Genomic DNA, 14,079 nt, shown 5'->3' with positions numbered 1-14,079 from the left:
TGTAAAAATACAGATTATGGTGCATTTTTGAAGCTGGTGGTCTCAGAACAACACTTACTGTTGTGGGAGTTCAGAAAATGGAGAAATCATTTCAGACTGAGATATTCAGATATTCAAGCTTGTTAGGAGTGGCTTTGGTCTGGGTCTTGAGGGATGGGCAGTGTTTGAATAGATGAGGGAGAAAACATTTTTTTGATGGGTGAAATGCCAAGAATAAAAGCATAGAGGTGAGAAATAATAGTGTATGTTAGGGGAGTGGAGAGTCAAGTAGTTTGGTGCAAAGTTTCTTAAACCATGGTTCATGAAAGAATTGAGGCAGTGTTTCTGTCAAATATCACTTCAGAATTAGAAAAACTTGGTTGTTCAGCATGCAACTGGGTGAAATTATTGATGCCTCTCAGTGCATCAAGCTTCACGTTTTCATGTGCTCCCTGATGTCATCAAAGAAGAATTCCATTTTAGGACACTTTTTGGAAATTGGAAAGGCTGTCAACATTTTCAAAACAATTCTCTAATATTCAAATGGAAGAAAAAAAATAGCACTCTGAGGGCAAATGTGTGCTCGTCATGTCAGGTACACATCATGGCTTTCCTGCCTTGATGAGGAGATAGCCACACGTCACTATGTCTCATTACTCTCTGTATCAGCTGCTGTCACCACCTTTCCAAGAGGTACTACCATGAAAGAGGAACAGAATAGGATGTTTTTCTCCACTAGACAGAAGTCTGCTGCCTTTCAAGAGGTCTTAATTGGATGTGAAAGCAGAGGAAATAATGTTACTTGACTCTAGCTTGAAGGTCTTGGAGGAATTTAGTGTCCCAGTACAGAGGCTGCCTCAACTTGACAAAGCATTCTGTGGAATTCTGCTTTGGTTCTGTGTACCTTTGTGAGTCAAAGATTTCAGTACTTGTTACCATGGAGAAAAAAGTTGCAATTGATTATCGAAGATGTATGTGTTGCTATGTCAAAGACTATCGTAATTTCATCTCAATAAGCCAAATCTCGTTGAGATTTACTACTGAGCAGTTAGAAGTTTTTAAATTAAGTTTCTTCAGGAAGCCATCATTTTTCTCTTATGAAAAATAACGTGGGGGAGGCATAATCCTTTATAAATAGTTTTTTTATGTATGTTCAGGAAATCAGTTTCCAGTGCAGTGAAATAAAGATGTGTTGTATGCATTTGTGTGCATGTTTCTGGAGGAGAAGTCCATATCTTTAATCAGAATCTCAGACTGGTCTTTGACTCCCCCGAAAGGTTAAGAACTAATAATTTAGCTAGTGTGGAGACAATGGGATGCTATGGATGAACCTGAGCAAAGGAATGACAGGAAACTAGAAAGCTCATGTAAACAATGTGAGAAGGAAAGCTTTGGCAGGACTGAGGGGTGGTGTAGGGATTCAGATTAGCTCCAGGGTCTGAGTTATCCTAATAATCTGAAGGTAATTTTCTAGATAGAGCTTCTCAAATGTAGTAACCCCCTGTTATCTTCTTTGGTCTTAGTGTCTAAGCACAGTGCCTGAGACAATAGGTACAACTGTCAGATTAAATTGAATCACTCTATGGATAATGAAAGTTGGACTACAGCACCCAAAATAAATGCTCTTCTGTTTTATCTGTATTTAATCCTGTTTATGTTAGAACTCATTTGGTGGCAAATAAGGTTTTTGGAGAGAGAATGCTTTATAAAAAGCTCAGACAGCCTTCTTTCTGTTCAGGAGTGGTTAATTAACACAGATAGTGACAGATAGTAACAGAGATAGCGAGAGAGCGCACAAGCAGGGAGGAGAGGGAGAAGCAGGCCTCCCGCGGAGCAGGGAGCCAAACGCGGGGCTCAATCCTAGGACCCTGGGATCATGACCTGAGCCGAAGGCAGACGCTTAAAGGACTGAGCCACCCAGGCGCCCCAGGGATAAACTGCTTTGTAATACTCTGATTTACTCAGAACCTTTCTGGAAGGTAAAGTATTTCTGGGGACCATCCATTCATTCTTAAAATCTGATGTCCTGGGCGCCTGGGTGGCTCAGCTGGTTAAGCGGCTGCCTTCGGCTCAGGTCATGGTCCCAGGGTCCTGGGTTGGAGTCCCGCATCAGGGAGCCCGCTTCTCCCTCTCCCTCTGCCTGCCTCTCTGGCTACTTGTTCTCTCTCTCTGTGTCAAATAAACAAATAAAATCTTTAAAAAAAAAATCTGATGTCCACCAGTTTACTAAACAATATTTTCATAAATTTGAATTGGGATAAAGTTAGAATGGGTACATAAGAATGGAGTAAAATTTTAAGTTAACTTGTGTTTTTTATTATAAAAATAAAATGTGCTTATTGTATACAATTTGGGAAATATCTCAATATTACCTGCGGCCTCATCACCTGGATATGACCCTGTAACATTTTGGGGTGTTTCTCTCCATTATTTTACACATCTGTGGCATGTTGTGTGTGTATGTACGCACATAAATATACAGCTCTCCACACACACTACAAATGGGGATGAAAACTGATTTTTAATAGCAGGCTAATATCCACTATAAGAAAAAGACCGTCATCGAACCGACATCTTACTATTTCTAGTTTTTCTTTATTTATTTTTAAATTTTCTTTGCCTTTTATGTTGTTTTTCTGTTATAGATACTTGTGTTCAGTGGAACACCCTTTATGGAAATTTTGTATGTATTCATAATTATTCCTTAGGGGAAAATTCTAAAACTAGAATTGCTAGGTCAAAGTATGAAAAAACTTTAAGGGTTTTGATACATTTCCTTACATTGCCCACCCCTGGATGAGACTTCAGCTGGATGCTGGTTTCCTCTGATCAACACAGTTTTCGCTCCGGTGTCTGGGACAACCTGTTGGGCGGAAAAAGGCATCGCGCTGAGTTTGGGTTCGCGGCTCCCGGATTAGCTGGGAGGAGCCGGCGCGTGGGTCCCGTTTCTAACCGGCGTGTCTTTGTCTTTCTCCCTGGGGACCGCTGCCGCCCGTGCGGGCCGAAGCCTCGGGAAGCCGTCGTCCCGCAGCGCCGCCGCCCTGCGCCCGGCCGCCCCGGGGAGCCGCTGCCCGCCCACGGGCGCCGTCACCACGCGCCAGGCCGCCGCCAGCTGCCGCGCCAAGCTCCGCGGCGGCGCCGCCCGGGAGCGCCAGCACGCCGCCCGCGGCCTGGGGAAGCCCGCGCCGCCGTGAGCGCCGCCGCCCGGCCACCGGCGGGACTACGCCAGCGCTCCGCACCGCCCGAGTACCTCAGGCGCCCCGCCGCGGCCTGTCTTCTTCCCCGCCCGCCCGCCCGCCCTCCCGACCCTCCCGGGCTCTGGGAAGTCCATTCTGACCGCAGCGAACTCCCCGGGCGCCCGGCTGTTCGCACACCTCCCTTTCCCCCCTCGCTGTCCTCGAACCTCGTTCACCCCAGAATCTTGCCCACGCAGCCCCTCGGGAGGACCGTGTGCCTTAGGGCCGGCGGGGCGGGAGGACGGCCTCCTTGCTAGTCGTTGCTGCTCTGGGAGCATTACTTCCTCATCCTGCCTGCCCAAACCCTGGCTTTTTTGAGAATCTTGCCACTGGACAGTAGCATCCTCTTTCCCTCTTTGTAATTTATCAACTTCCTAGGCAGTTTGTTTCATTAGTTCTTCAAAGACTAGCTACCGCTTTAGTCTTCTTCACCGCAAATCCTTATCAGCAAGCTAGTTACCCACCCACCCCCCATCCCCCGTCTGCCAGAAGATTGTTTTAATTAGTGTACAAATCCCCAGTGACTACGGGCTCATCAACACAATCTGGAGGGTGTAATGCATAACTGTGGTTGAACTTGAACTCCAACATCCAGTGTCCTCTTTGTAACTTCATCTCCAATGACCATTTCTTCCCTTCGGAATCGGTCCTTGCCCCCATGGTTCTAGATTGCCATCCCAGGGGATCCGCTCCATTTTGCACTGAAGCCATGCTTCTCCTGGGCCACTCCCAGCCCCTAACTGAGCACAGTGTGGGTATTAGTGATGGCCCGTTCACGTGACAGGCCGGACTCCTCTAAGGAGCGACTATGTCATGGGGACTGCCCAGCAGCCTGGCTGAAACTTTATTAGAACTGTGCTGCATGCAGTCTAAGGCTCTTCTTGCTCAACCCCCTTGTCCTTTTGTAGTGTCAGACTTGCATTATGGTGTGAAGGCCTCCCCCGCCCCCCCGCTCCTGTTTCCTTCACAGATGTTCCCTAAATAAAACTCTTGCTAGTTGAACCCTGCCTTGGTGTCTGCTTCTAGAAGGACCAGAGATAACACCTTATCAGACATTCCACTCCAGTCACCATCTTCCTATCCTTCTGGATCCCTCATTTACTGACAGCGAATTCATTAACCTCCTTTTCCCCACTATCAGCCCATTTTAGATTCACTTCCTTCCTTGTCTAGCCTAGATGCCACGGTCCATCATTGTAATCATCCTCCTTGAAATACAGTGCTCTCAGCAGTCTTGAACCTCAATTTCTTCCAATTTATTTGCCTGGTAAAATCCCAAGTCTGGATCAACTTTACTATCTGCCTTCCATGGGCTTGATTGGGACGACTGAACATTTTCCTCAAGAAAATCACACAGTGCAGTCAATTAGTTTCACTTCTAACTTGTTATTTCCAACCTCAAATTGGTGCTGTTGTTCCTAGGGAGTCTCAGATTCCCACTAAAACTGATAAAACTTTTCATTTCTCCTCACATTTTTCTGATCCCCTTCTGCCTGTTTACTTTAAATTTCCCTCGGAAAATAGAAGATATTACATAAAAACTTCATCTTCCCACCATCAGACTCTCCTCCCACCCCCATCTCCGTCCCCTCACCCCCAACCCAGCTACCTTGGTAACCCTCTCCTTCCTTTTGGTGACTTTGGAGGAAGTTTCAAAGGCCAGCCCCTCTTGTGCTCTGGGTCCCATTTCCTGTCGCCTTTCTGGGGACATTTTTCTCCTTAGATTTTCCCCTTTCTCTCGTCTGCATCATCAGTCTCTGTTGTGAGTGGATCATTCTCATCAGCCTGCGGACATGTTCCAGTGTCCCCGCATCTAAGCCACATCTTTCCCATCTGTTAGCCATTTCTCAGCTCTCCTTCATAACTCAACTTCTCTTTGGAGTTATAGATTGTCTTCATTTTCTAATCTTCCAATTACTTTTCAGTCCACAATGTGACTCCCCTGCCACCACCAGCATTGCAAGTGTCCTTGTTAAGGTCACCAGTCACTTCCATATTACCCTATCCAAGAGGATACTTTTCTGTTCTCACCTTGACCACTCTCTGCTTCTTTAAATGTTCTTTCTTCATATCCAAGACACTGTTCTCTCCTGGTCTTCCTCCTCCTTCACTGATCAGTGTTAGACTCCTCCTGCCTACCTTTGAGAAGTTGAGATTTCTCACCTCCACTCAGGTCCCCCCCCCTTTTTTTTTCTATGTACTTCTCCATGACAGTCTTATCAGTTTCCATGGATTTAAGTACCATCTTTATGCTAAAGGGTTTCAAATTTGTTTCCTTCCTTGACCTTTGAGTTCTAGACCCACATATCTAATTGCTTGCTTAATATCCTCATTTGGTTGAGTCAGATCTTTCAAACTTAACATGTCCCAAATCTAATTCCTCATTCTTATCCCAAACCTGTTTCCCCCCTTCTCTATTACAATAAATAGTACCACCATCCTATCAGTTGTTCAATCTAGAAACCTAAGAGTCATCCTTGATTCTTTTGATGACCTCTTTTTTTTACATCAAATAGACCAGCATAATCTATTAGTTTTATCTCCAAAATATACCTTTAATCCATCTGCTTCTTTCCATTTCCAACACGATTACTTAATCCTGATGAATATTTTTTCTCACTTGATTACTGTGACAGCCAGTCCTACCTAGTCTCTCTGCTTCTACTCTTGACCCATGACCCACTTCTGTACATTCTTGATACAGTGGCAACAATGACTATAAATGGAATTGAGTAAATTGTTGCTCATAGAATAAAATGTAACCCCCCCACCTGGCTTACACAGTCCTGTACAAACTGATGCTTATTGTTCTCTCCATCCCCATCCAAGCTCCCCTCTTTATTGCTCACTATGATGCAGCCACACTGGTTCCTCCAACATGCCAAGATCTTTTTGGTACCTCAGGGGCTTAGTAAATGTTATCTCTGCTTTATCTGCTCTCCTTGGCTATCCTTTATATAAGGCTTAAATACATCTTGAGAAAGGCCTGCCCAAGAGCATTGATTGAAAGTAGTCCTCACCACTCTTCTCCCATTTGCTATCTCGGTTCTTTGTTTTCTTCATTACTCAATCCTTTATCTCAATTTGTAACTTTATTTATTTGTTTATTTACTTTTTATATGTGTGTCTGTTTCTCATACTGGAATGAATGAGGGAAGAGACTGTGTCTGGATGTCTAGATTCTTTAATATTGTATTTCTAGCCCCTAGCACAATACTTGGCACATATTAGATGCACAATAAATACCTGTTGAAGGAATGAATAAACACATTTGCTAATTTTCTGTTGGGAGTTCACTTTTTATTGATTTATAAGAGCTCTTTATATATTAAAACCATCAACCATTTGTTCTATATGCTGCAGACATTTTGCCCCTGGTCATATATGTACAAATTTAATTCATGATGTCTTTGATATATAGAAATATTACATTTTCCATTTAGATAAATCTCTTCCATGATTTCTGCTTTGGGTAATATGTTTAGAAAAGTCTTCTCCATCTCAATGTTATATAAATATTTGTTTGTGTTTTCTTTTCTTTTAATTTTTAAGATTTAAATCTTTACTCCAAATGGAATTTATTTTTGATATAGATGTGATTAAGGCTCTAAATATTTATTTAGTTGTTGCATCATCATTTATTGAAAACTCCCTCTTCCACTGTTTTAAACCACATTACCAAATATTAAATTTTTACATATACTTGGAGTGCTTTCTGGATTTATTGTCTGTTGGTTGGTTGGTATCCATCTCTATTCCTGAACCATGCTGTTTTAATTACTGTCATTTTATAATTTGCCTTATTATGTGGTTAACTTTTTAACGGGGCAAACGTTACTCTGGGGCAAACATTATTCTTTTTTTCCAAAATATTTTCAGCTGTATTTGTGCATTTATTCTTTCAGATAAACTTTAGTTATATCTCAGTCAAACTCCAAAAGGAATTCTATTGGCATTTTATTTAGAATTGCTTCAATGTTATAAGTTAATTAGAGGAGAATTGCCATCTTTGTAATATTAATTTTCCCATTCAGGAACTTGTCACATGTCAAGGTTGTTGAAGGCTTCCTGTATATTCCTCAGTAAATTTGTGGGTCCTGTGTATTTCTTGTTAATTATATTATTAGATATTGCCATATCTTTGTTGGGATCATTTTCTCATTATATTTTATAACTGGTTGCTCCTTGTAGGCTCAAGCTATTGATTTTTGGTAACTTTCTGAACTCCTCCATTAATCCTCCTAGTTGATTCTCTTCTTCTAAGTAGACAATCATTTGAAGTGTAATTAATGATAATTTTCTCTTTTCCTTTACAATATTTATACCTCATATATTAAATAAGTGATGGTATTAATTTTGCTCTTATTCCTGACTTTTGAGGAATGTCATTTATATTTCATCAGCTTTTAATGTTAGCTGTTGGACCGAAATAGAGGTCTCTATCTGGTTAAGGAAGTGGTGTCCTGGTTCACATATATTAAGCATTTTATTGGAAGTTGTTGAAGTATATTAAACATATCTGGGAAACTAGAGATGATTTTATGGTTTTACTTCCTTGACCTATTATTACAACAGATCATATTAATAGATTTCTCAATGTTAGATTATTTCTGCATGAGATACATCCTATTTCATTATGGTGGGTCTCTTCCTCTTTCAGTATAAAATAATAATGTTGAATTCAGCTCCTTACATTTTATGTAGGATAATTACATTTATATTCATGAATAAGATTGGATGGTAGTTTTACATTTTTTAATTCTATTTTTATCAGCTTCAAAAAATCATGTTCTATGTTCTAGATTAGTAGAGTATAGGAATAGCTTTTTTGAGGATTTGGAGGAACTCACTCATAGCACTGTTTAGGCTCCAAGCTTTTTTTCAGGGTAGGTGAGTGGGGGATTAGTTTCTGAAAACATTAAAGTTTTCTTCCATGACTTTGGCCTAGACAGGTTAACTACTATTTCTTGGGTATCAATTTAAAAGATAATATTTTAAAAGAAAATCATGCATTTTCATAGAATTTAAAAATGTATTAGCAGAATTTTACATATAATTATCTTATAATTAAGAATATTTTTCCTCTATATTTATAGTTATAGCTCCTTTCTCATTTCTAATTTTTTGGTTGCATTTTTCTTTCTTTTATTAGGCTTGCCACTCTTTTAAAAGAACAACACTTAGCTATTCCATAAATTCTATTTTGTCTATTTTTTACATCACTAATGTAACTTTTTATTCCTTCTTTACTCTTTTCTTAAGTTTATTTTGTTTTCTGAATGTTTCTTTGTAATTGATGACTTAGTTCATTTATTTTTATTTCTTTCTTATTTAATAATAGGACACATAAGGCTATAAATTTACCTGTGAGAACAACTTTGACTGCATCTCAAAAGTTTTGGTATGTAGTCTCTTAATTGTTGCTATTTTAAAATAATGGATTACAATTGCTGTTTTTATTTCATTTTTGACTGGTGTTATTTAGGATAGTGTTGTGAGGTTTTGTTTTTGTGAATCCTGATTTCCTTTTAATAAAGAATAAATTTATTAATATTTATGTTGCTATTTTAATAAAGAGCTAACTTTGTTTGGAAAAAGTGAAGGTATCTGTGAAGTGGTCTTATCTGAAGTTATATGCAAGCATTACCTAGAGTTTCTTCTTACAAGATCTTCCCAAAAACATCAACCAGTGGTGTCTATGCTAATTACTGACAACAGGGATTTCACACACTAATACCAATAATTTTCTGAAATTGTGATTTCTATATAATGTCCTAGATGCTCATGTAAAAGGCAAGAAAGAGCTTTAAAAATGTTTATTGCATCCAAAATCCTCAGATAATATAGAACTTAAATGATCATCTAATAATTAGAAAAACTCATTATCAACATTTATGAACTCAGGAAGGATTTGAAAACTGTAACATGGACTTTGTCAAAAAATTTTGGCATTAAAAATTTTTTTCTTTAGACTTGGAAAAAGCAATTTAAAAAAATTTATTTTTATGATTACAAATGGGATTTATGTACATAAATAAAATAAAAATTATCTGTAACTCTATCACTCAGAAAAAACACTGTTAACATTTTGTTATATTTTCTTCTAGGACTGTTTCTGTACATTGCTCTTTCTTTCTTTTTGATAGAATTAGGATCATATTCTTTTTCATCTTGGTTTTGTGTCTTCACTTATTATTTGTGAGAATTTCCCTATGAAATAGGAACTGGAGATGATTGGGAATTAATTTATTTCACTGTTAGCAGTAAGGATTGGCGTCTTCCTGTTGTGGTTTCTACTGCTTAGACTGATTGCTTTTCCAGCGTGGTCTGTGAAGACTCTCCTGGTAATCTTCCATGTAATTTCTTTGTTTCTTGAACTAGAATGAGTAGTTTCTGTCACTTGCACTCAAGAACTCTGACTGATACAGGGTTTTGTTTTATTTGATTGATAGCATTTTCAGAATTCTTATGTTAAAAGAAATATGCATGTGTGTGCAGGCATGTGCGCATGCACACACACACACACAAACACACACACTCACACCCATACACATTTGGTGAGTATTGACTACTTTATTGGCCTGTCTGGAGGCTCACAGACCAAATTCTCATACTGAAGGTTCTGAGAAGTTCTACATAAGAAAAAGGTTTGCTTTAAAAATATTTTAAATACTTCATTGTAGAATACATTTTTTTCATAGAACTGTTAATATTTTTTATAAAACCTCAGGAAATACTGATTTTATTTATTAGCTTAGCAATGTTTTGATGGCCCTTTCTCTTGGCTTCCACACAGCAGTTATATTTAATTAGTATGTATAGTATAACTCTCAACTGAGTCAGCATATAGAACAAGTTTATTTTATTATTGTGTACCAAGGCGGTAGTCCCAGCTGGGCCTGAGGATCTTATCTCAAGATTGCCCTCAGACCCAGGTAAGAGAGGCCTCTGCTTTGGGCCCCATCCTTTACAGGACCCTGCTCTGTCACTTGTTCAGTTACTCTTAACTTTGCCAGGACAAAGAGTCTGGGGGAGCCAAGGGTATATGCCCACCTGGACCCTGAGTCCTCTTCTGCAGACTACATTCTGGGTGCCTGTAACCCAAAAGTCTCAGTCCACACAGCCTTGCTGTCTGGAGCCTCTTCAGGTCCATCCTTTTGTGCCATCACTTAAACACCCGTAGGCCCAAAAAGCAGCCAAAGGGTGGCATTTGCAAGGGTGTGGACACAGCTTGGTTCTGCAGGCTAGAGAGTCCACACAGGTGCATGTGAGGCCCCTTGCGGTGTGGGATACACTTGGGGGTGTGAGACAGGGACCAGTTATAACTAGGCTACCATGCTGCAGCATGGGACTCTGAGGAATCCCAGAATTCTTAACTTAAATGTGGCCTTCTAGGAAATTATGAAGATATATGTGTTAGCATAGAACAATAGGACTCATTTAATAGTTTGTTGGTTTGTTTTGTAACTTTGGAAATATTTGGATGTCTGAGACATAAGTCTCCATTTTACTCTTGCCTGGCCCCTGCAAATATTAGGGGTCAGATTGGTGCTAGGAGGGCTAGAAGCAAAAGTTGTAATCCTGGGGGCAGTGGCACATTTGGGAAGTCTTGGGACCTCAGAGGAAAGTGGCCATGGAGTGCCACTAGTGTGACAGAACCCTGGGTGCCATGACTTTCAGCCTGATGCAGTCCTAAAGCTTGGCATGAAGCACTGGAGCCTCTGTCTTTGAATGAGCTACAAGCTGGACAGTGAGTATCTCAGTAGTGAGCGTAGGCTGCAATGGGTTAAAGTCTAGATGCCTTTACCACAAATCTTAAGCACTCCAGAGGCCTCCAACAGCCTTGCCAACACATAATTCCCCCTCACTGGTGAGTGGGAAGTTCAGAATCAGATTCAGTTTTACTTAGAAATTAAAGTAATAGCATCTCTTTTATACCTGAATGTGGTGGTGTGAGAATCACACTAACAAAATTGTAATAAGTGAAAAATGGTGCAAATAGAAGCACAGAATGTCTTGGAAGAATGAAACAGAGAGGGGCCTCCCTTGGTCTGGAAGTTAAGGTTAAGTTCTTGGAAAAAGTAACATTTAGCTGAGAAGTGGACAATGAGCAGAGTTTTCAGGGCCAGCATTCAAGGGAGGAAATGAGCACGGGCATTGCAAACAGGAAAGAAGGCCATCTGGGGAGGTTGGACGTGGGAGAGAACATGGTGGATTAGAACTGAATGGAGGTCCGTGTGTTGTGGGAGTTGGAAGCAAGATGGACAGTGTGGCCAGATAAGACTGGGGAAGAACGCAGAGGCCTGATCACATGGGGGGCCTGTAAACCATGCCATGAGCTTCTTCAGGAAAACAACCAGACCATATTTTACCTTCAATGAGCTCATGGTCTAGTGGAGAAAAAAGAATCCAGTAAGGAAATTCTTAAACACAACGAGGTTTACTATTTTCTGGGACCATGGAGGAAAAGGAGCACTTAAATATTACTGAGGGAATCAGAGAATGGTTTGTTTTCAAGGACGGAAGTGCTTGAATTGAACCAGAAGGGTTGAATGGGAGTTTCCCAGTGAACAAAGGGATGGTAAAAGAAAAAGAGAAAGGGAAAAGCAAGGGCACAAAGACTTGGGGGACAGACATCCATTCCTCTGGATGGAATTAGGGTGTATGCCTTGTTACATTGCTTGGATGTTTTCCTCTGGGTGATGGCAGGTATTTAAAGACTTACCAGTAGGGACATGGCATGTTAAGAAAGATCATTCCAAGGTCAATGTGAAGGATAAGTTTGAGGGACATATAACTGGTGCTGGAGGACATAGTAAAAATTTATTGCCAAAATACAGGTGAGAGGTGAAGCTCCTGAAAGAGAAAGTTGGTAGTAGGGGTGGGGAGAAGATGGGGAGAAGAGAAGATTTGGAAATGGGAGGAACCAACAGGTTTTCCTAGACCTTTGTGCCTTATTCATCTCATCTTGACTTCGGACAACCAGAACATTAAAAATAGGCCATTCTGTAAAGAGCGAAGTCTGATGACCCCATTCACAGTCATGTATCAATGACTGTTAAGTTAGATGTCCTTTCTCAGAGGACTTTGGATTTAAAAGAATATGCCAGGAATGGGCAATAAGTGTGTGGAAGGATGGAATTTCAGGTGCTTTGGATCTTGGTAGAAAGGTAATTATTGGATAGGGGAGAGAAAAAATCTTATTGCTTCCCTTACATCAGTGGCTCTCAGCTGGGGCACTTTTTTGCCTACCCAGCAGACATTTGGCAGTATCTGGAGACATTTTTGATTGTCACAACTGGGGAGGGGGAGTGCTGGGGTTAAAGGTGAGGGATGCTGCTAACAATCCCATAATGCACAGGACATCCCTCCTGCCTCCCAACAAAAAATTTATCCAGCCCAATGGGCAATATTGCTGAGGTTGAGAAACCCTGCCTTAAATCATTACAATAGTGGCTCTGTATTAAGACTTGCCCTATAGCTAAGAATTACAAAATTATTAGGTTGAACAATTATGACTCAAGGGACAAAACCATAAAGTGACTTCTATTATTGTCAGCTTTTCCTTTACAATGGTTCTGTGGGGCTTGTTCTTGTTCTGGCCTTGGATAAGAACTTGGACAGTCATCATGAATTTTCCATTCACTTTTATACAACGAAAATAGTCCTATATTCATTTTAAACCACAAAGTACATTCTCAATTCAGTAATTAAAGTGTCTAGACCCTTATAATAATCAGTAATCCAAGCTCGAACACTCCCCTAACACCTTCCCCAAAGGCTCTGGTGGAGGAAGAGGTGTGGCAGGCTTCTTCCCCTTTTCCAGGCGTGGTGCTCTCTCCTAGCTGGCCCAACCTCTGGGGTTGGTGCATGGGGAGTGATGAGGGGGAGGGGGCCAGGAAAGTTCATAATGAGTTGAGAGTGTCGTGAGTTGATGTGGAATTTCCTGGGCCTGGCATGTATTTAGTTGATTCTAGCTCCTTGGATATTTCTAGGGGCCTCTCACTTAGAATTCCCTTCTGTGAGTCATGCACTCTCCCCTCACACAGGGCTTCTTGAAAAGCTATCCGTGGTGAAGAACCAGGATTTGGGGGTGTGTGAAAGGAAGGGAAAGGGAACAATAGTTTCCAATTATTTCCAATCTGCTGAGGATGGAAGGTTTTGAAAATATACAATAAAAATGAATTGCTAGTAAAATAAAATGAAAGAAAAAAGACATACAAAATGAAAGAAAAACATAGAAAATACAAACACATGTTTTAACTGACCACATTCTACAGACATTAAGTTACTCTGTCAAACTGCTATACAATTTTCTAAAAGCTTACTTTTGATTTCTGTACTTTTACAACATTGTAGACCAGTAGCAAGCAGTCTGTGGACCAGCCCCACTTCTCAGACTGCTGAGCACCCATCTAGCTCATTGCTTGCTTTTTCCCTAGTTGCCTGAGAGATGGCTTCATTTGGTTTCTCTCCTCTGAGGCATGGCTGCTCCTCACGCTGCCTGAATATCCTTCCTCTCTCACTCACGTTGCCCATATCATTTGGCCAATGGAAAACATTAAGGCATCCCTTGCTCCAACATGGTCCTGGAGCGCAGATTACCCAATGGGGCTGCCCCTTCGGGCTCACCCTCCCAGCTGCTAGCCAGCAAGTACTCTCCAGGTGTGGTCAGCAGAATAATGACACCCCTCCCCCCAGCCAAGACCTCCATGCCTAGTCCCCAGAATTCATGAATATGACTTTACATGGCAAAAAGGGTTGGGCAAAGGGATGTGATTAAGTTAAGGATTTTATTTTTTAAAAAGATTTATTTATTTGAGAGAGAGAGAGAGCGTGCGCACAAGTGTTGGGGGTGGGGGAG

At 40.9% G+C, this 14,079-nt stretch overlaps 1 protein-coding gene across 4 annotated transcripts in view; it reads left to right on the top strand.

Annotated features, from left to right (window-relative positions):
• ZNF800 (zinc finger protein 800) overlaps window positions 1-3,270 on the top strand; it is a 46,630-nt gene extending 43,360 nt beyond the window's left edge. For 2 of the 4 annotated variants that reach the window (XM_073899157.1, XM_073899158.1), the window contains one exon: window positions 2,987-3,270. In XM_073899157.1, the coding sequence (XP_073755258.1) occupies window positions 2,987-3,173 (187 nt within the window). In that variant the 3' untranslated portion in view covers window positions 3,174-3,270. The remainder of the gene's footprint in view (window positions 1-2,986) is intronic. The other 2 variants (XM_073899156.1, XM_073899155.1) reach the window with 1 other exon arrangement.
• The last annotated feature ends 10,809 nt before the right edge of the window (window positions 3,271-14,079 follow it).

Source organism: Callorhinus ursinus, unplaced genomic scaffold, assembly GCF_003265705.2.
Source record: "Callorhinus ursinus isolate GAN/ISIS: 27379988/994484 unplaced genomic scaffold, GSC_fseal_2.0 scaffold12, whole genome shotgun sequence".
Lineage (NCBI taxonomy): Eukaryota > Metazoa > Chordata > Mammalia > Carnivora > Otariidae > Callorhinus > Callorhinus ursinus.
Note: the sequence above shows the minus strand (reverse complement) of the source record. Positions and strands in the feature narration are given on the sequence as shown.